The following is a 23,442-nucleotide window of genomic DNA, read 5'->3' on the forward strand; positions in this document are numbered from 1 at the left end:
AGATTCGTTTGCAAATCTGGCCCTTTTGAGGCCCGACAGATTTCTGCTGTCCACCAACTTGCATTCGCAAGCCGAGCTGCAGGCCTTTCACAAAATCTGGGAACTTTTTTCGTGTTTTTTCATAAATAGAACTTTGCTCAAATTAAGCAAATTACAGCCAGAATTTGCACAACTTTCTATTTTCAAAAGAAAGAGGGAAAAACTTGTTTCCTTGTGGAAAAGCCACAAGCTGGCCTGACACGATGCAGATCAAGTTGGACCAGCTTGCAGGGAAGCAAGTCGAAGTCAGGGGAACCAAGATGATGAATGCTCAGGGGGTTCTACCCCCCAGATGGATTCCTCTGACATACATAGCAGTAAGAGCTTTAAGATAAAATATGCTGATACTTGAGTATTTCACCCCACTCCTTTTCCCCTGCCTGCCACTGGAATGCAGCTCCCAAGTGCTTCTAGGAAGTAGAATTTGGCTCTTGGGCTGAAAGAGATTAAATACCCCTGCTTTACTAGGATGAGTAGATTGTTGTTGTTGTTCAGTCGTTCAGTCGTGTCCGACTCTTCGTGACCCCATGGACCATAGCACGCCAGGCCTTCCTGTCCTGTGCTCTCTCCCGGAGCGTGCTCAAGTTCATATTCATTGCATCGGTGATGCTATCTAGCCATCTCATCCTCTGCCGTCCCCTTCTCCTTTTGCCTTCAGTCTTTCCCAGCATCAGGGTCTTTTCCAGGGAGTTTTCTCTTCGCATTAGGTGGCCAAAATATTGGAGCTTCAGCTTCATTATCTGTCCTTCCAATGAGCACTCAGGGTTGATTTCCTTTAGGATGGACTGATTTGACCTCCTTGCAGTCCAGGGGACTCGTAAGAGTCTTCTCCAGCACCACAGTTCGAAAGCATCAATTCTTCGGCGCTCAGCCTTCCTTATAGTCCAGCTCTCACAGCCATACATTACTACTGGGAAAACCATAGCTTTGATTAGACGGACCTTTGTCGGCAAGGTGATGTCTCTGCTTCTTACTATGCTGTCTAGGTTGGCCAGAGCTTTCCTCCCAAGGAGCAAGCGTCTTTTAATTTCATGGCTACAGTCACCGTCTGTGGTGATCTTGGAGCCCAAGAAAGTAAAATCTGTCACTGCTTCCATTTCTTCCCCTTCTATATGCCAGGAAGTGATGGGGCCAGATGCCATGATCTTCGTTTTTTTAATGTTGAGTTTCAAACCAGCTTTTGCACTCTCCTCTTTCACCCTCAACAAGAGGCTCTTTAGATCCTCTTCGCTTTCTGCCATTAGGGTGGTATCATCTGCATATCGGAGGTTGTTGATAATTCTCCCAGCAATCTTAATTCCGACCTCTGATTCATCCAACCCGGCATTTCTCATGATGTACTCTGCATATAAGTTAAATAAGCAGGGTGACAATATGCAGCCTTGTCGTACTCCTTTCCCAATTTTGAACCAATCGGTTGTTCCATGTCTGGTTCTTACTGTTGCTTCTTGACCCTTGTACAGGTTTCTCAGGAGACAGGTAAGGTGGTCTGGTACTCCCATCACTTTAAGAATTGGCCACAGTTTGTTGTGATCCACACAATCAAAGGCTTTAGCGTAGTCAATGAAGCAGAAATAGACATTTTCTGGAATTCTCTTGCTTTCTCCATGATGCAGCGAATGTTGGCGATTTGATCTCTAGTTCCTCTGCCTCTTCGAAACCCAGCTTGTACTTCCGGTAGTTCTCGGTTCGCATACTGCTGAAGCCTAGCTTGTAGGATTTTGAGCATCACCTTGCTGGCATGTGAAATGAGCGCAATGGTGCGGTAGTTTGAACACTCTTTGGCATTGCCCTTCTTTGGAAGTGGAATGTAAACTGACCTTTTCCAGTCTTGTGGCCACTGTTGAGTGTTCCAGATTTGTTGGCATATTGAGTGCAGCACTTTAACAGCATCATCTTTTAGGATTTTAAATAGCTCAGCTGGAATACTGTCATCTCCGCTAGCTTTGTTGTTACTAATGCTTCCTAAGGCCCACTTGACTTCACTTTCTAGGATGTGCAGCTCAAGTTCAGTGACCGCACTATCATGGCTATCAGGGACATTCAGATCTTTCCTGTATAGTTCTTCTGTGTATTCTTGCCACCTCTTCTTAATCTCATCTGCTTCTGTTAGGTCCCTGCCTTCTTTGTCCTTTATCATGCCCGTCTTTGCACAAAACGTTCCCTTGAGATCTCCAGTTTTCTTGAAGAGATCTCTAGTCTTTCCCATTCTGTTGTTTTCCTCGATTTCTTTGCATTGTTCATTTAAGAAGGCCTTCTTGTCTCTCCTTGCTATTCTCTGGAACTCTGCATTCAGTTGGGTATATCTTCCCCTTTCTCCCTTGCTTTTCGCTTCCCTTCTTTCCTCAGCTACTTGTAAAGCCTCATCAGACAGCCACGTGGCTTTCTTGCATTTCTTTTTCTTTGGGATGGATTTCGTTGCTGCCTCCTGAACAATGTTACGGACCTCCGTCCATAGTTCCTCAGGCACTCTGTCTATCAGGTCTAATCCCTGAAATCTATTCCTCACCTCTACTGTATATTCATCAGGGATATGATTTAGGTCATACCTGAACGGTTTAGTGGTTTTCCCGACGTTCTTCAATTTAAGCCGAAATTTTGCAAGAAGCAGCTCATGATCTGAGCCACAGTCAGCTCCAGGTCTTGTTTTGACTGACTGTATGGAGCTTCTCCATCTTTGGCTGCAAAGGACATAATCAATCTGATTTCGATATTGACCATCTGGTGACGTCCATGTGTAGAGTCGCCTCTTGTGCTGTTGGAAAAGAGTGTTTGCTATGATCAGCGTGTTCTCTTGGCAAAACTCTATTAGCTTTTGTCCTGCTTCATTTTGTACACCAAGGCCATGCCTGCCTGTTATCCCAGTGATTTCTTGACTTCCTACTTTAGCATTCCAGTCCCTTATGATGAAGAGGACATCTTTTTTTGGTGTTAGTTCTAGAAGGTGTTGGAGGTCTTCATAGAACCGATCAACCTCAGCTTCTTCGGCCTCAGTGGTTGGGGCATAGACTTGAATTACTGTGATGTTGAATGGTTTGCCTTGGATTCGTACTGAGATCATTCTATCATTTTTAAGATTGTACCCCAGTACTGCTTTTCCCACCCTTTTGTTGACTATGAGTGCTATTCCATTTCTTCTAAGGGATTCTTGCCCACAATAGTAGATATGATGGTCACCTGAATTAAATTCACCCATGCCTGTCCATTTTAGTTCGCTGATTCCCAAGATGTCGATGTTCAATCTTGCCATCTCATGTTTGACCACCTCCAGCTTACCTTGATTCATTGATCTGACATTCCAGGTTCCTAAACAATATTGTTCTTTACAGCATCGGATTTTCTTTTCACCACCAGACACATCCACAGCTGAGTGTCGTTTCGGGTTTGGCCCAGCCGCTTCACTCTTTCTGGCGCTACTTGGAAATACCCTCTGCTCTTCCCCAGTAGTATATTGGACACCTTCCGACCTGAGGGGCTCATCTTCCGGCGTCATCTCTTTTAGCCTTGTGATACGTTCCATGGGGTTTTCTTGGCAAGAATACTGGAGTGGGTTGCCATTTCCTTCTCCAGTGGACCACATTTTGTCAGAACTCTCTGCCATGACCTGTCCGTCTTGGGTGGCCCTGCACGGCATAGCTTATGGCTTCACTGAGTTACGCAAGCCCCTTCGCCACAACAAGGCAGTGATCCATGAAGGGGGGATGAGTAGATAGATAAATTTTAACATTTCTAATCTACCTTTCATCATCTGTAGTACTTGAGGCAGCTAGTTAGTTAGGTAGAAAGAAGCCCGTGAAGAATATAGTGTCAGGATTGGGCCCAGGCACCCTGATTTGGTTTCTGACTGAGAGTCAGAGTCAGATCTAGAAGAAGCCCAGCTGGGACAGGCAGCGAGGGAGGAAGTTCCCCAAGACTCTCCAGCAATCAGAGAAGACCCTTCCCAAGGGCTTATCAACCAGGAGGTCCAGGCTCAGAGACTGTCTTCCTCCTCCCTGTGGGAACCTGGTCCCTGTCAGAGGGGGAGGAAGGACCGACATTGACAGATGCTGGAGCATGCTGCCAAGTTAAGTGGGTGGAGTTGAGAGGAGGTGGGAGGTGTTCTGCCAGAGTGGCGGCCTGTCAGAAGTTGAGTCAAGAGGAGCCTCCCTGAAGGAAGAAACCCAGAAAAAACTTGTGGAGCATGGTGAAAATTCCATTCAGTAGTTGAAGGGCAACTGACTGTTATAGTAGTTGTCTTAACAAAAGCTCTATTTTATTAATTAGGCCCAGAGGGCAGCCCCCAGCCTTTGTAGTTGCTTTAGGTGTGAAGAGATGCTATTAACTAAATAAAGAGCTTGTGGATTCCTAAGCCTGTTGCTTCGCTTCTCCATGGGAGGGCATGGAATCCTTTACATATAGCCTCATTCTGCAGTACTGTATCAAATATCTTTTGCGGTTAGTTAGCTCTTCCGAGCTCTCCCTGGGGGACAACCTTGAAGGGAAATTATGTCCAAATATAGCCCTAAAATGAGCATGAGGGACAAGTTGAATGTGTCCTGTGTTCGTCTCTGAAACGTTATGCAATGTCATGGCAGTGGCTGGGGGGAAAAGGAAAATCTTGACAACAGAACTCAGCGCTAAGAAGGTGTTTTAAGGCAGGGGTGGGCAGGAGGTAGTATGGGATCTACTGGTAGATCTCTGGTGGTTTGCAAGGATTTCTGACTCCCAATCATTAAATGATAGCAACAGCAAAATGGCTCCCCATGCCCACCTTAAATTATGCTGTGGAAATGAAGAAAGCTTGGAGTAGCCAGGAATGTTCTTGTGTGGGAGGATTGTGAACTTAGTTCAGTTTGGTTCTAAAAACAAATTCCTAGACTCAGAATTCTTTAATTCTAAAGTCCTATTCAGGCATTCTATATGTGGATGAAGCAAGTGCATGAGGAGAAGGAGCGCTCCAGTCCTGCCCGTCTCCCTCATCACATTTGCCACCCTTTACTTGTGGAGGGCAACTGTCTGAAGAGGATAGTCTCCTGTATCTGTGAAGGCTCTCCACGCAACCTGGAACACCGATTTTCCAGCATTCTGGCTAGTGTAGAGAGTCTTTACAGATAAAGGAGACTCTCTTCTTCAGACTCATCCTCCATGAGTAAAGGGCGACAAAGAAGAGAGGCAGGGCTAATGTGCTCCCTCTCCTCACGCATTTGCTTCATCCACATGGAACACCTGAACAGGGCTTAAGTGTATGCCTTTTGCACCAGGCTCCAGTTCTAGATCTCGGGTTCTAGGAAAACCCTGTTTTGAGTTAGGTCACAACATCATTCTTGGCTTCTGAAATGCATTTAGGATTGCTGTGATGATGTGGCATTGACTTTTATGAGAACGAGGACAGCCCTGTCAGTACATACCGTTTAATATGTTCATACATAGATACAAAATCTAATTAAGAGGTGGTGGGTGTTGTTTGACTTGACTAAATCAGACAGCAACCAGAGGATTAGTTCTGCTATTAACCAGTGTACTTGTATAAATTGGACTTCTGGATGAAATTGTTTATCTGGATCCTTATCACCTTGGCTTCAGACACAGCTTTGGAATCAAAACCATCCCCTTGGTGAATGGCCTGTGGTAAGAAATAGGCAAGACAGAGATGCTCCTCATCTGAAATAATATTAATGTGGTCAAAGAGAGGGCTTTCTCAGTAGTCAAACTGATTCTACCCCCAACTTCTAAAGAGTTAAAATTTTAAAAAAGATCCGCATACGTTCAAGAGGTTAAGCTTATGCTATTTTAATTGACATTTTTGTCTGGTTTTACTCCTACATTCAGGGCCAGAAATATTGGAACAAGGATAACTGTTTTGGCAGTTGGCCTCTGTACACCACCACATCGAAGTTGAAAGGAAACACACCCAGGTGGGAGCGAAGTCAGGACTTTCAGCTGTAATTCAAGGGGTTTGACAAAAGTGGGGCACTAACCATTCAGGAAGGACAGCCAGTGGCATACACACACAACCATCGTTGGTGGCTCATAAGTAATGGAACAAACCTACATCATTTCAAACTTAAGGATCACCTTTAATACCTGGATGAAAATCCTTTGCAGTCAATGACTGTCTGAAGTCTGGAACCCACGGACATGACCCAGTGCTGAGTTTCCTCCCTCGACATGCTTTGCCAGGCTTTTACTGCAGCTGCCTTCAGCTGCTGCTTGTTTGTGGGTCTTTCTGCCTTCAGTCCTGTCTTCAGTAAGTGAAAAGCATGCTCTATTGGGTTGAGATCAGGTGACTGACTTGGCCATTGAAGAACATCCCACTTCTTTGCCTTCAGAAACTCTTGGGTAGCTTTTGCTGTATGTTTGGGGTCATTATCCATCTGCCATATGAAGCGGCATCCTATCAGTTTGGCAGCATTCAGCTGAATCTGAGCAGGAAGTATAGCCCTATACACGTCAGAAGTCATCCTGCTGCTTTGATCAGCAGTCAGGTCATCAATAAACACCAGTGACCCGGTTCCATTGGCAGCCATACATGCCCATGCCATAACACTGCCTCCACCATGTTTGACAGATGATGTGGTCTGCTTTAGATCATGAGCTGTTCCTTTCCTTCTCCATACTTTTCCCATTATTCTGGTACAAGTTCATCTTGGTTTCCTCAGTCCAAAGAATCTTATTCCAGAACTGAGCAGGCTTTTTTAGATGTTTGCTGGCAAAGGCTAATCTGGCCTTTTGGTTTGGTTCTTGAGTGTTACCAGTGGTTTGCACCTTGTTGTGAAGCCTTTTACTTACATTCATAAAGCCGTCTCTTGACTGTAGATGTTGACAATGACATGCCTACCTCCACATTAGTGTTCTTGACCTGGCTAGATGTTGTGAAAGGGTTCCTCTTCACCATGAGCAGAATTCTGCGGTCATCCAGTTTAGTTGTCTTCCGTGGTCTTCCAGACCTTTTGCTGTTGCTGTGCTTGCCAGTTAATTCCTTCTTTTCCAGGATGTTCCAAACTGTTGTATTGGCCACTCCCACTGTTTTTGCTATCTCTCTGATGGGTTTAGTTTGTTTCCTCAGCCTAATGATGGCCTTCTTCACTTGCATGGACACCTCTTTGGACCTCATGTTGGGAGTTCCAGGGAACAGCTACCAAATGCAAATGTAACACTCAGAACCACCTCCAGGCCTTTTCTCTGCTTGATTGGTCATGGGCTACCCAGGAAACAGGCCACACCTGGCCATGCAGCTGCTTGTCAGCCATTCATTCCATTACTTATGAGCCACCAACGATTGGTGTGTGTGCATGCCACTGGCTGTCCTTCCTGAATGGTTAGTGCCCCACTTTTGTCACACCCCTTGAATTACAGCTGAAAGTCCTTACTTTGCTCCCATCTGGGTGTGTTTCCTTTCAACTTCAATGTGGTGGTGTACAGAGGTCAACTGCCAAAACAGTTATCCTTGTTCCAATATTTCTGGCCCTGACTGTATATTGGATTTTGTGATTTTGTTAGGTTGTAATCTCGTTTAACTATTGAAAGTGTATTGATCTGTATTAATTGTTTGTTTGGTTTTGCTGTTACCTTGTAAGCTGCCCTGTGGGTCTGTTTGGGCTACGTGCAGGGCATAATAAATGGATTGTGAATCAGATAAATAAATAAATAAATGGATTATGAATCAGATCCTTCAAATGGAATTTTGCCTTGATTTCACTGGAATGTGAATTGCATTAATGTCACAGCGAGGACCAGAAGAATTATGGTTGCTTTTCTCCTATATTTATAAAAATAGCATCTCGGTGAGGAGTTGGTACATTAAGGGGACAATTAAAATGTTGTGATAATTTTGGGAGAAAGCAGGCTCTGTGTCTGGCAATACACAGGATAGATGTGACCGGTGATTTCATTCTTTTGTTAAATGAACAACACTTCTGAACAATATGATGGGAGTGTTGTTTCTGATGATTGGGAACTATTAACCTTTGATCATGCATAATGTGTTTCAGCCCCTTCATGGATCGCTGCCTTGTTGTGGCGAAGGGGCTTGCGTAACTCAGTGAAGCCATAAGCTATGCCGTGCAGGGCCACCCAAGACGGACAGGTCATGGCAGAGAGTTCTGACAAAACGTGGTCCACTGGAGAAGGAAATGGCAACCCACTCCAGTATTCTTGCCAAGAAAGCCCCATGGAACGTATCACAAGGCTAAAAGATATGACGCCGGAAGATGAGCCCCTCAGGTCGGAAGGTGTCCAATATACTACTGGAGAAGAGCAGAGGGTATTTCCAAGTAGCGCCAGAAAGAGTGAAGCGGCTGGGCCAAAGCCGAAACGACACTCAGCTGTGGATGTGTCTGGTGGTGAAAAGAAAATCCGATGCTGTAAAGAACAATATTGTTTAGGAACCTGGAATGTTAGATCAATGAATCAAGGTAAGCTGGAGGTGGTCAAACATGTTGAACATCGACATCTTGGGAATCAGCGAACTAAAATGGACAGGCATGGGCGAATTTAATTCAGGTGACCATCATATCTACTATTGTGGGCAAGAATCCCTTAGAAGAAATGGAATAGCACTCATAGTCAACAAAAGGGTGGGAAAAGCAGTACTGGGGTACAATCTTAAAAATGATAGAATGATCTCAGTACGAATCCAAGGCAAACCATTCAACATCACAGTAATTCAAGTCTATGCCCCAACCACTGATGCCGAATAAGCTGAGGTTGATCGGTTCTATGAAGACCTCCAACACCTTCTAGAACTAACACCAAAAAAAGATGTCCTCTTCATCATAGGGGACAGGAATGCTAAAGTAGGAAGTCAAGAAATCACTGGGATAACAGGCAGGCATGGCCTTGGTGTACAAAATGAAGCAGGACAAAGGCTAATAGAGTTTTGCCAAGAGAACACGCTGATCATAGCAAACACTCTTTTCCAACAGCACAAGAGACGAATCTACACATGGACATCACCAGATGGTCAAGATCGAAATCAGATTGATTATGTCCTTTGCAGCCAAAGATGGAGAAGCTCCATACAGTCAGTCAAAACAAGACCTGGAGCTGACTGTGGCTCAGATCATGAGCTGCTTCTTGCAAAATTTCGGCTTAAATTGAAGAACGTCGGGAAAACCACTAAACCATTCAGGTATGACCTAAATCATATCCCTTATGAATATACAGTGGAGGTGAGGAATAGATTTCAGGGATTAGACCTGATAGACAGAGTGCCTGAGGAACTATGGACGGAGGTCCGTAACATTGTTCAGGAGGCAGCAACGAAATCCATCCCAAAGAAAAAGAAATGCAAGAAAGCCAAGTGGCTGTCTGATGAGGATTTACAAGTAGCTGAGGAAAGAAGGGAAGCAAAAAGCAAGGGAGAAAGGGGAAGATATATCCAACTGAATGCAGAGTTCCAGAGAATAGCAAGGAGAGACAAGAAGGCCTTCTTAAATGAACAATGCAAAGAAATCGAGGAAAACAACAGAATGGGAAAGACTAGAGATCTCTTCAAGAAAATTGGAGATCTCAAGGGAACGTTTTGTGCAAAGACGGGCATGCTAAGGACAAAGAAGGCAGGGACCTCACAGAAGCAGATGAGATTAAGAAGAGGTGGAAAGAATACACAGAAGAACTATACAGGAAAGATCTTAATGTCCTTGATAGCCATGATAGTAATGTCCTTGATAGCCATGATAGTGCGGTCACTGAACTTGAGCCGGACATCCTCGAGAGTGAAGTCAAGTGGGCCTTAGGAAACATTAGTAACAACAAAGCTAGCGGAGATGACAGTATTCCAGCTGAGCTATTTAAAATCCTAAAAGATGATGCTGTTAAAGTGCCGCATTCAATATACCAACAAATTTGGAACACTCAGCAATGGCCGCAAGACTGGAAAAGGTCAGTTTACATTCCAATTCCAAAGAAGGGCAACGCCAAAGAGTGTTCAAACTACCGCACAATTGCGCTCATTTCACATGCCAGCAAGGTGATGCTCAAAATCCTACAAGCTAGGCTTCAGCAGTATGCGAACCGAGAACTACCGGAAGTACAAGCTGGGTTTCGAAGAGGCAGAGGAACTAGAGATCAAATCGCCAACATTCGCTACATCATGGAGAAAGCAAGAGAATTCCAGAAAAACGTCTATTTCTGCTTCATTGACTACGCTAAAGCCTTTGATTGTGTGGATCACAACAAACTGTGGCCAATTCTTAAAGTGATGGGAGTACCAGACCACCTTACCTGTCTCCTGAGAAACCTGTACGAGGGTCAAGAAGCAACAGTAAGAACCGGACATGGAACAACCGAGTGGTTCAAAATTGGGAAAGGAGTACGACAAGCCTGCATATTGTCACCCTGCTTATTTAACTTATATGCAGAGTACATCATGAGAAATGCCAGGTTGGATGAATCAGAGGTCGGAATTAAGATTGCTGGGAGAATTATCAACAACCTCCGATATGCAGACGATACCACCCTAATGGCAGAAAGCGAAGAGGATCTAAAGAGCCTCTTGTTGAGGGTGAAAGAGGAGAGTGCAAAAGCTGGTTTGAAACTCAACATTAAAAAAACTAAGATCATGGCATCTGGCCCCATCACTTCCTGGCATATAGAAGGGGAAGAAATGGAAGCAGTGACAGATTTTACTTTCTTGGGCTCCAAGATCACCGCAGACGGTGACTGTAGCCATGAAATTAAAAGACGCTTGCTCCTTGGGAGGAAAGCTATGGCCAACCTAGACAGCATAGTAAGAAGCAGATACATCACCTTGCCGACAAAGGTCCGTCTAATCAAAGCTATGGTTTTCCCAGTAGTAATGTATGGCTGTGAGAGCTGGACTATAAGGAAGGCTGAGCGCCGAAGAATTGATGCTTTCGAACTGTGGTGCTGGAGAAGACTCTTACGAGTCTCCTGGACTGCAAGGAGGTCAAATCAGTCCATCCTAAAGGAAATCAACCCTGAGTGCTCATTGGAAGGACAGATCCTGAAGCTGAAGCTCCAATATTTTGGCCACCTAATGCGAAGAGAAAACTCCCTGGAAAAGACCCTGATGCTGGGAAAGACTGAAGGCAAAAGGAGAAGGGGATGGCAGAGGATGAGATGGCTAGATAGCATCACTGATGCAATGAATATGAACCTGAGCACACTCTGGGAGAGTGCACAGGACAGGAAGGCCTGGCGTGCTATGGTCCATGGGGTCACGAAGAGTCGGACACGACTGAATGACTGAACAACAACAACAATGTGTTTCAGAGTGACATCATTCCACAGATGCAGGATCTAAAAAAGCCAATTTAAATGTCTCAGAAACCGAGGCAATTTTTGTTAGAGCTCGTGTTTCCCTGTTTCTGTAAAACAGGAGAAGGATGAGGAAAAGGATGTGCTATTTGGAGACCGTTTCTCACATCATGGTGAGCAAAGCCTGTGTCAAAAGATGCAAGGCAATAATGTGAGAAGTTTGCATAGCTAATTCGGCAGTTCCAGAAATTTGAATCTTTGCTCAGAACTGAGTGTGCTTCTCAGGGCAGGCTGTTACATCTTCTTTCAGACTAAGAGTGCTTCTTTGAGTTTAAAACATAATTCAGGAAGAAGCTTTGATGTGAAATCATCTGGGGCCTTTCTCCATGTCTCCTCACCATCTGAAGTCAGGCAGGTGGTGACCAGTGACAGAGCTTTTTAAGTAGGGATGGAAGAACCAGGGATGCTTTAGACTTCAGATGGTGAGGAGACATGGAGAAAAGCCCCAGAAAGATGATTTCACATCAAAGCTACTTCCTGAATTATGTTTTAAACTCAAAGAAGCATTCTTAGTCTGGAAGATGTAAAAGCCTGCCCTGAGAAGCGCACTCAGTTCTGAGCAAAGATTCAAATCTCTGGAACTGCTGAATTAGCTATGCAAACTTATTTGTTATTGCCTTGCATCTTTTGTCACTGAATTTCACGTTATTCACGTTATTGCCTTGCATCTTTTGTCACTGAATTTCACTTCAAAGCTTGGTTCAGCTCACTCCTATTCTTGTTGCTACCTGTTTCATCGGTTCATTCGAGTGAGAAAAGTGCCTACTTTTCAAAGTGTTTAGCCATTGACTAAAGTGTGAAAATGCAAATATTTAAAAGTCTGCATTTTTTTAAAAAAAAATACACTTTAAATTGTGCATTTCTTAATATGCACATTTTTTAAAGTGCACAGATTTCAAAGTGCACATTTTGTGAATGTGAACACAATTTGCAAACATTTTTGGAGAACATGCGCTCCCATTCAGGGTTGTGAACAGGATGTTTTCGAGTGATTTGTGAAATGAATTAAAATTCTTGTACATCCTTACATTTAAGTGGTGGCTCCTCACCTTTGGCCGGACCAGGGAATCCTGCCTAGCACCCTCATTATTATCATTTAGCTGCAAGGCTAAAACATTTCTGTTTACCCATGCTTTTATGACCCACGAATGTTAGTGTTTTTCATGCTGATTTTAATGTTTTTCATAGATGTTTTGAAGAGATCATTGTAGCTTGCTGTGTTAGTTTGTTTGCCTTATTTTATTATTTTCTGCGTTTATTGCATCTTACTACTTGGTTAGCTGTTCTGGGGACATAAATTTTTGTTGTAAATATATAAATGTAACTTTCAGGTTCTTCTCCCTATAAACATCCGCTTGCTTTTGGCATTATAAATTTATCTCTGCAAAGTTTAAAATGTTCTTCATTTTCCAATGGTTAATCAAAATAAGCAGAAAAGTTTAAGTATCATATGACTGAGTTCTCTATTGGAGCGAATCATTCTTAATAGTTGTGGTCGCCAGCCTCTAGCCAAATCTGCTGTCATGTCTTGGAACAGCAGTAGAGGAGTCAGTAGTCACCACTTGAAACTATTATGGGCTTGTGAATGCTTTAGCAGAGCTTATTCCACCCCAATGGTTTATTACAGGCCCAGTGAGCTATGACATTCACCAAAGTCGGCTTATTATGGTTCACAGAATAGGTTAGCCCCACAGGTGTGGTCGCTGAAACAGAGGCCGAGTTAACAACATAAAGCGGTTTTTAAAAAATCCCTGTGATGGTGAGATTTCTAAGTATGCAGTCATACAATTATTTCTGCAACTTGCTTTTTTCTATCAGAGACATGCCCCTCAGCCACCTTTTCTTCCAAATGGAACTATAGCTAAGGGATTCATAAATCTATGGTGTGTGTGTGTTTTTCTTTTTGGATGGGGTGGGGGGATTAGAAAATACTAACTGTGATATTCTGGTTTTACATCCTGGTTTGTGAACAAGCCATGTCTAGCACAAGCTACGTTTTGTCACTTTCAGGCAAAAGATCAAACTACAGTTTGTTTTAAACTGCAAAGAGAAGCTTCTACTCTCACATCTAAAGTGGTGGTGGGGGCAAAGATGGGGGAGGGGCAAAGAAGTGTGAGCCCCAGGTTCACCACAGGTTGTGCACATAATGCTATACCATGGTTTGTTGTTAGCTCTGAACTGGGCCAATGCGCTTAGTTCTCAAATTATGTATATAGGCTGTGCTGAAACCGCACCTGCCCTTTTGCAACCTCTTAGTTTCTTTGTGAAAGAGGCAGACGTTTTTTCTGCCTCTTTCGTTGGGAAAGAATTTCTCCATGTTGAGAATTTCTCCAAAATGTTGCAGGGTACAAGGTCTTGAGTCCTTACCTTACTGGAAGGATGTGGCAGAGGGGCTCCTGTGTGCTCTTTCTTTTACCCTTTCTTTCTTTCTTTCTTTCTTTCTTTCTTCCTTCCCCTTCCCCTTCCCCTTCCCCTTCCCCTTCCCCTTCCCCTTCCCCTTCCCCTTCCCCTTCCCCTTCCCCTTCCCCTTCCCCTTCCCCTTCCCCTTCCTTTCTTTCTTTCTTTCTTTCTTTCTTTCTTTCTTTCTTTCTTTCTTTCTTTCTTTCTTTCTATACTGCCCAATAGCCGAAGCTATTTCCCCCGTTCTGTCCTTGCAGCCTCTCCAACTACTTGAGTCCCTCAGAAAACCCCCTGGAGGACTTAGCCAGGACTTCCTCCCGTGGGGCTTTCCAGTGCTGCTGTCAGGGTGGACACTGAGCCCATAGAACCTCAGAGCAGTTCTGATTCTGAGGAGGAACAGCCGCCCGTGGGAGAGGAGCGTGCTCATTCCTCCCAAGCCCTGCAGCTGGCAGAGATTCCCCCCGCCAGCATTCCAGATCTAGATGGCGGTCCTGGGAGTGAAAGAGCGCGGGAGGCGGGCTGGCTGGATGCTCGACGCAGATGCAAAGAGCGACGAGCTATGGAGGGCGCGGAAAGGAGGCGTAGCTCCTGTTTGGTGTGCAAGCAACGGTCGCATCCAGAGGACCCAAGGGAAAAGGGAAGGGACTCTCCCTAGCCCATAAGTTCAGGGTCTGCAAGTGATTCTCGTTCAAATGGGGACCAGCTGTTTCCAACCCAAGGCACAGGTTACTCTGGTGTTCATAGCTTAGTCGCTGGTGATAGAGTTATTAAGTTGTAAAAGGAATAAAGCCTTGAAAAGAGTCCTTTGTCTGTGTGTGGAGTTGGCTACTGGAGTAGACTGAAAGAGGCCGGCTAGGGCCCCCTGACAGCTGCTGCCTGCTGAGTGCCTGAAACCCAAGAGGGGCATGTTTTAAAAAAATTGCTTTATTGTTATTAAAAGTCCTTTTAACAACAACAACAACAAGAATAGCAACAAATCCTCTCTCAGCTTTTAGGCATTCAGCAGGCAGCAGCATTGGAAAGCCCCATGGGAGGAAGTCCTGGCTAAGTCCTCCAGGGGGTTTTCTGAGGAACTCAAGCAGCCGGAAAGACTGCGAGTACAGAAAGGCAACTTGGGAATAGTAAAAGAAAGAGCACACACACCCCTCTGCCACTTCCTTACAATAAAGTAAGCACTGAAGCCCTACACCCTGAGAATTTTGGGGGAAATTCTCAACCCTTCCCACAATTTTCGGGTCCAGTTTCTTTTCGCCATTCTCCCCTCAATGAAGGGTCGAAAATAAATAGGTCAAAAAAATTCGGCACAGTGCTAATATAGACACTGTCTTTCCATCTCATGGCAAAACAGAGTTTTGCCTAGTAGCTACTAGTCCTTGCTTCTGGAAACTTCTGGGCAAATGCAGTGCGATTCTATATGTGTCTACTCAGAAATAAGTAGCATTGAGTTCAGTGCGGCTTACTCCCAGGTAAGCGTGTATAGTATTGCAGCCTTTATTTCAAGGTAAATTATTTTGCTTAGTGTCCTTATGTGTATATAGAGAAAGCCAGACAGAATTAAATTAATTTCAAAATTTCCCCCTTTCTCTGTAATCAGATGTAATTACCTAGTGCAAAAGGCATGTTAGGAGTTTTGGAGTATGCTTCTCCATAGTAGACAGGTTGTTTTAAGCTGAAAACCAATGGTTATTTATAGTTATTTGCTATAATGAATAAGGAATGTATTAACTGCAAAATGGGGAAATTGTTTTAAATTGAATTTGGAACATTCTAGGTGATTTAAATCATGATTTAAGTCACAGATCTAAACTATTTTTATTTAAATTAGTTCCTCCTGGCATGCAGCCTACCACCAAGGTATAGGTGAGACCAGAGATGCTTGATAATTGTGTAAGAAGGTCACTGGAGTTGGGTCCCACATTAATTCTGTCTTGAAAGACTGGAATCAGTGAGAATTTCTGTCATTGTTTTTCTTATCCATGCAAAATGTTGTGGACATTGGAACGAGAAATTGCAAAGTTAATTTGAGGTTTACATCTCAAATCTTTGCTGTTGCATAGTTTTTTTTTAAAGCATCTACCTTGAATGCAAAAGGTTGGAAAATTTATTTCCAGATAACATTCGGAGAAAGCAATCCTTTGCCCCCTAGACAGTGGCTGGGCGATATAGGATTGTTTTGTTTCTGAGAGCCCAGAAATTGTGCTCCCTGCCCCCTTGTAGCTGGCACTGTTCGCACTGGCTACATCTCTGCACTTGGAAATGTAGCACAGAGATGGGGGAAAGGAGGCAGTCCTAGGGATAGGGAGGAGACCACAGAAGCTTTACACAGCTTCCTATTGGAACTCCAAGGTCCTTCCCTCCCTGAAGCCACAGCTAGACTGGTGAAATTGCCCATCTAGCCAAAATGCAGGATGACTGGAGCATGGAGGAGAGGATCCCCTCCCCGATTTTGGAGGCGGGTAACTAACGGATAGGATTGCTCCTGTAGACACACAAGTATAGAGACATCCCATTTATTTTCTTAAATGCCTCGAGTGCCAGATCAAATGGCTTGAAAGTCTGGGTAAAATCAAATTTCTGTAAGATCTAACTTGTTAAGCATGTTACATGTCAGAACATTTTTCAAGAGGAAAGACCTTGAGTGAGAATGGCCTGGTTCACACGTAACAACAACCCATGGTGTAGGTTGTTGAATTCTGAGTTGTCTTTGTTTCCAAATTTGGATTTGCTAACAAATTGTGGTTTGTTAAAAACAAACAACCTGGAGAAAGACGTCATGGTTTGTTGTTGGGTTAGTTAACTCCAGGCTCCAGACTTCAGCTTCCAGAAGCCTCTGTTGGCATGGCTAGTGTTGGGAGTTGACGTCCAACACACCTGGAGATCTGCCCAACCGTGCACCACCCAACCGTGGTTTAAGCCATGGGTTATCATTACATGTGAACCCAGAAAATGAGTATATAGAGAGGAGTAGACTCTGGTAAGGGAAGATTTCAGCAATGGTAGGTTAGAGTCTGGTCTTATAAGGAGAATAGGGTGGACCGCAAAATGTTATACAGCAGCCTTTCCCAATCTGGTGCCCTCCAAATGTGTTGGACTGCAACTCCCATAATTCCCAGCCAACAATCTGAAAGTTAGGCCTGCACAACCAGGCAGCTGCTGCTCCACTATGTTAGAATATGATGATGTCTATTAGTTCACTTGTGGAGACATCTATACCATGTATGACCTGTCCAACCAAATGCAGTCCACCAGCCATGTATTGTGGCCTGCCAGGAGCTTAACCCCCACTCCATGTTGTTTGTTGCCCATGGCAGACAGCAAAAACAGGAAGTTGATTGAGCCCCTGATAGGCTACCATGCATATCTGGGGATTACAAGCTGGTGGATCATAAGTTGTGCAGGTCTTCAAGGAGCAGAGAAGTTGAATGCTGATGTGATGTAGTGGTTAGAGTGCTGGACTAGGATTGGGAGATCAAATCCCTGCTTAGCCGACTAGGTCTCCTTAGCCCAGTCATTCATTCTCATTCTCTCTCTCTCTCTCTCTCTTTCTCTGGATTATTGTGAGGGTCTCCCTAATCCCTTTTATCCTTTGTTTATTAGTTACCCTGAGAGCATTTATGCTGAAGGGTAGAATAAACATTGCATTTTTAAAACCCCAAGCAGAAGTTGATGTTGTTTAAGTAACAATTTTTGTATTGGATGTTCACAAAAATGCTTCTTCCTGCAGATGTAAATGAGTGCGCCATTGATAATGGAGGCTGTGACGACCAATGCTGCAACACAATTGGCAGCTACTACTGCAAATGCCCAGCTGGCCAGAAACTAGGGGAAGATGGGACGTCATGTGAAGGTAACAATCTTTGCGTTGACCTGGTTAGCGCAATTGACAGCCCATGGGCTAAACAACCCATGGGGTCTCATGCATGAGCAGGAGAGAACGGTCGCGCTGCCTGTAGTGTGCCTGCCACTTCTGCTTTTACTCAGCCACCCATGAGTGGCTCCTTTATAAGGGGCTTAGCATGTCATCCAAACCCTGAGTGCAGGGTTGTTTAGGGGCTAACTAACCCAGTGGTTAACCAGGGTTTGTTGTTGGGTTAAGCCAGCACTCAGGGTTCAGATGACGCATTAAGCAACCTACAAAAGAGCTGATCATGGGTTGCTAAGTAAAAGCGGAAGTGAGTCCACTCTCTCCTTCTTATCCCTGACAGCCCATGGGTCGTTTAACTCATGGGCTGTCATATCATGTGAACGGGCCTCTGTCTCTTTCTTATCAGCCACACAGCAACACTTAATGAAAAGAAAAGTTTTGTTTTGTATTTGGAAATCAAGTGAAAGATAGGCATGCTGTTTTAGGAACACAGATATCTGTGGATTGTGAAGCTGCCGTCGTCAGGATATATATGAGAATAGGGTAAATATAAAAGTGTATATTTGGGATAGTTTGAATGGGTTCTGCCATTTTACACTGTAAGCCTGCAGGCAGGGATTTGTATTGAGCAGTGCCTAGTAAATTTTAGCCCCTTCTAAAATAAAATATAGGAATAACAACAGGCCTATTCAGATGATGGAGTATCTCTCATCAGTTTTAAAGTTAGAGGCCATACTGATAATACAGGAGTGGCAAAGTTGCCACTCCCCTTATCTGATCCAGTAATGCTTGAATCTTGAATGTCACGTGGGAAAACTTGACCACCTAGCTACTTCCACATGATCTCCACAGCTTAACATTGCCACAGTGGCATGGGACATGGCTGCTGGGTTGCGTTTTGGTCTCAGATTTTTTTTCTTTATTAATGTTTCTTGTTAAATGCAGAGTCACAACTTGTGAGCAGATCTGTACTACTACTACATCACGCTGCGGTGAAATGTAAGGTGCAGAGACTGGTGTGCCTTAACCTCATAATATCCAATGGATTTTGTGCGTTGTAATCCCCAGTGGAGTGTGCTTTTTCAAAATGCATTTTTAAGCATAGTATTGTGTAGTTTGATGATGCTGATTGCTTGGAATGGGCTTTATACTTTCAAACTAAAGACAGGAACGGATATCTTGTGTACATAGGCATGCTGCCTCTGATACTGGAGGTAGCATATCTCTAGGGATGTACGGACTGTGTAAAACCTGCTCTGTCTGAGTTCTGCAGATTGTCAGGTGCCTTTTGCTCTGTCGTCTGCCCACAGATGGGTACTAATTATTATTTTTTTGGTCATGTGGAAAAATATGCAAATAATAACGTAAGAAGTTTTGAACAATTTACACAATTTACCATAGTACATAACATTTAGCATAGTGTCCCCCATTCCAGTCAACATTTCTTCGGCAGAAACTTGCATACTTTCCTACAAATAAATATGTGTAAATTTTAGGAAAGTTAAAAAAAACATCCAAAATTTCATGGACTCCGTGCAGTCTGACGGGGTCTCTCTGCAGCGGATTCCACAGGTCGGAATCTTAAGAAATCTGAGCTCATTTTAGGCAGTCTCAAACTTCTCCAGCATCCCTACGTATGGTTATCAATGGCTACTAGTACTGATGTCTATGCTACCTCCAATAGGAGAGGCAGTATGCCTGTGTACACTAGTTGCTGGGGAACATGGGCGGGAGGGTGTGGTTGCAGTCATGTCCTTCTTGTGGGTTTCCCAGAGGCAGTTGGAGACCCAAGTGGCCATGGCAACTTGGAGTGCCTTTTACCAGCTTTGGCTGGTTCACCAGCTACAGCCTCTCCTGGACAGGAATGGGTCAACTATGGTGATACAGGCATTAGTAACCTCAAGACTAGATTACTGCAATGCGCTCTATGTGGGGCATAGTCTGGAAGCTGCAGCTAGTGCAGAATACTCATGTCCTGCTTGTGTGTTTCCTGTGGGCAGCTGGTTGGCCACTGTGTGAACAGAATGCTGGACTAGATGGACCTTGGGCTGACACAGCATGCCTCTTCCTATGTTCTTGTTGTCGTTCAGTCGTGTCCGACTCTTCATGACCCCATGGACCATAGCACGCCAGGCCTTCCTGTCCTGTGCTCTCTCCCAGAGCGTGCTCAAGTCCATATTCATTGCATCAATGATGCTATCTAGCCATCTCATCCTTTGCCATCCCCTTCTCCTTTTGCCTTCAGTCTTTCCCAGCATCAGGGTCTTTTCCAGAGAGTTTTGTAGACGGTGGGAATGCTGTAGACATCATATACCTCGACTTCAGCAAAGCTTTCGACAAAGCGCCCCATGATATCCTGATGAGCAAACTAGCTCAAAGTGGGCTAGATGAAACAAAGATCCGGTGGATCCACAGTTGGCTACAGAATCGGACTCAAAGAGTGCTTATCAATGGGATCTTCTCAAACTGGGGAGAGGTAACGAGTGGGGTACCGCAGGGCTCAGTCCTGGGCCCAGTGCTCTTCAACATTTTTATGAATGACTTGGAGGAGGAGGTGCAGGGAAAGCTGATCAAATTTGAAGATGACACCAAATTGGGCGGGATAGCTAATACTTTGGAAGACAGAAACAAAATTCAAAGTGATCTGGATAGACTGGAGCACTGGGCAGAAAACAACAGAATGACATTTAATAGGGATAAATGCCAAGTTCTGCACCTAGGAAACAGAAATCAAATGCACAGTTACAAGATGGGGGATACGTGGCTCAACCTCACTACAAGCGAGAAGGATCTTGGAATTGTTGTGGATCACAAGCTGAATATGAGCCAACAGTGTGATGTGGCTGCAAAAAAGGCCAATACTCTTTTGGGCTGCATTCATAGAAGCATAGCTTCCAAATCCCGGGAAGTACTAGTTCCCCCCTACTCAGCACTGGTTAGGCCTCATCTGGAGTACTGTGTCCAGTTCTGGGCACCACACTTTAAGAAGGATGCAGACAAACTGGAGAGGGTTCAGAGGAGGGCAACCAAGATGATCAGGGAACTGGAAACAAAGCCCTATGAAGAGAGCCTGAAAGAACTGGGCATGTTTAGCCTTGAGAAGAGAAGACTGAGGAGAGATATGATAGCACTCTTCAAGTACTTGAAAGGTTGTCACAGACAGGAAGGCCAGGATCTCCTCTCGATCATCCCAGAGTGCAGGACACGGAATAATGGGCTCAAGGTACAGGAAGCCAGATTCCGGCTGAACATCAGGAAAAACCTCCTGACTGTAAGAGCAATACGACAATGGAACCAATTACCTAGGGAGGTGGTGGGCTCTCCCACACTGGAGGCCTTCAAGACGAGGCTGGACAGCCATTTGTCAGGGATGCTCTGACTTGGATTCCTGCATTGAGCAGGGGGTTGGACTCGATGGCCTTGCAGGCCCCTTCCAACCCTACTATTCTATGATTCTATGATTCTCTTCGCATTAGGTTGCCAAAACATTTGAGCTTCAGCTTCAGTATCTGTCCTTCCAATGAGCAGTCAGGGTTGATTTCCTTTAGGATTGACTGATTTGACCTCCTTGCAGTCCAGGGGACTCGTAAGAGTCTTCTCCAGCACCACAGTTCGAAAGCATCAATTCTTCGGCGCTCAGCCTTCCTTATAGTCCAGCTCTCACAGCCATACATTACTACTGGGAAAACCATAGCTTTGATTAGACGAACCTTTGTCGGCAAGGTGATGTCTCTGCTTCTTACTATGCTGTCTTGGTTTGCCATAGCTTTCCTCCCAAGGAGCAAGCGTCTTTTAATTTCATGGCTACAGTCACCATCTGCGGTGATCTTGGAGCCCAAGAAAATAAAATCTGTCACTGCTTCCATTTCTTCCCGTTCTATATGCCAGGAAGTGATGGGGCCAAATGCCATGATCTTCGTTTTTTTAATGCTGAGTTTCAAACCAGCTTTTTCACTCTCCACTTTCACCCTCAACAAGAGGCTCTTTAGATCCTCTTCATTTTCTGCTATTAGGGTGGTATCGTCTGCGTATCGGAGGTTGTTGATAATTCTCCTGGCAATCTTAATTCCGACCTGTGATTCATCCAACCCGGCGTTTCCCATGATCTGCTCTGCATATAAGTTAAATAAGCAGGGCGACAATATGCAGCCTTGTCGTACTCCTTTCCCAATTTTGAACCACTCGGTTGTTCCATGTCCGGTTCTTACTGTTGCTTCTTGTCCCTCGTACAGGTTTCTCAGGAGACAGGTAAGGTGGTCTGGTACTCCCATCTCTTTCAGAATTGGCCACAGTTTGTTGTGATCCACACAATCAAAGGCTTTAGCGTAGTCAATGAAGCAGAAATAGACGTTTTCTGGAATTCTCTTGCTTTCTCCATGATGCAGCGAATGTTGGCGATTTGATCTCTAGTTCCTCTGCCTCTTCGAAACCCAGCTCGTACTTCCGGTAGTTCTTGGTTCACATACTACAGAAGCCTAGCTTGTAGGATTTTGAGCATCACCTTGCTGGCATGTGCAATGAGCACAATTGTATGGTTGTTTGAACACTCTTTGGCGTTGCCCTTCTTTGGAATTGGAATGTAAACTGACCTTTTCCAGTCTTGTGGCCACTGTTGAGTGTTCCAAATGTGTTGGCATATTGAGTGCAGCACTTCAACAGCATCATCTTTTAGGATTTTAAATAGCTCAGCTGGAATACTGTCATCTCCGCTAGCTTTGTTGTTACTAATGCTTGCTAAGGCCCACTTGACTTCACTGTCTAGGATGTCTGGCTCAAGTTCAGTGACCGCACTATCATGGCTATCAGGGGCATTAAGATCTTTCCTGTATAATTCTTCTGTGTATTCTTTCCACCTCTTCTTAATCTCATCTGCTTCTGTTAGGTCCCTGTCTTCTTTGTCCTTTATCATGCCCGTCTTTGCACAAAACGTTCCCTTGAGATCTCCGATTTTCTTGAAGAGATCTCTAGTCTTTCCCATTCTGTTGTTTTCCTTGATTTCTTTGCATTGTTCATTTAAGAAGGCCTTCTTGTCTCTCCTTGCTATTCTCTGGAACTCTATGTTCTCATCTCTTTGTAAACCTCCTTGAAAATACTTCCTTGGAATATTGGGGAGAAATAGGCAAGGAATTTTGATGCAGTGACTTTCTTAGCTCCATTTGTTGATTCCGCTTCAAGCAAGTTGCTTGGAAAGTTATGCAACCTATCTTTGTCACAGGAGCGGTGAGCTCCTTCAGAAAGTCCATACCCACTGTCTTTAACCACTGTGGGTTGTAGCTGCAATTGTATTGTAGGTATTTAGTACCCAATGTTTTATGCTGGTGTTTGCTGTTTATGAATGTTGGCTGTTTTATTACTGTATCAGTTTTTTTATTACAATGAATTGTATTGTTGTAAGCCGCCTGTGGAGGGCTTCTGCCCTGAAAGCCAGACTAGAAATATTTTAAATAATAAAAATATAATAATAACCCAGCACTCCAGTGATCACTATGTAAGCCAACTTAAATGGCTTTTGGGTTGCTCCAGTGTTCCCAGTGCGACTAAGGGCGCAATCCTATGGCCACTAGACAGCTGCTAGACAGCCATAGGGTTTTTCATTTTCTGGGAACTGAGCTCAGAGCCAGCGTAAGAGCAGTGTAAAATCAGTACGGAGCGGGGGGGAAGGGAGCATTCCTGGGGGAGGGGAGGGGACCGTGGAAGCGCTGTTACAATGCTTTTGATGCACTGTCCAGCCTCCCTGACTGCTCCAAGGCTCCCTGGCTAGACAGCTGAAATTGGCCATCTAGCTGCAAAAGCAGGATAGCCAGCGCACAGAGGAGAAGATCTGCACTCCACCTGCCCTGTATTGGATAGTCCAAGTTCAGAGGCAGATGACTGTTCCC

At 44.4% G+C, this 23,442-nt stretch overlaps 1 protein-coding gene across 1 annotated transcript in view; it reads left to right on the forward strand.

Annotated features, from left to right (window-relative positions):
* The window catches only part of LOC146351522 (uncharacterized), a 328,001-nt gene that overhangs the window by 138,392 nt on the left and 166,167 nt on the right, over positions 1-23,442 (forward strand). Inside the window, exon 5 of the mRNA XM_084847469.1 lies at positions 17,423-17,545. Within this exon, the coding sequence (XP_084703595.1) occupies positions 17,423-17,545 (123 nt within the window). The remainder of the gene's footprint in view (positions 1-17,422; positions 17,546-23,442) is intronic.

Source organism: Heloderma suspectum, chromosome 3, assembly GCF_057233095.1.
Source record: "Heloderma suspectum isolate Gila_16-S chromosome 3, 16-S_ref, whole genome shotgun sequence".
Lineage (NCBI taxonomy): Eukaryota > Metazoa > Chordata > Lepidosauria > Squamata > Helodermatidae > Heloderma > Heloderma suspectum.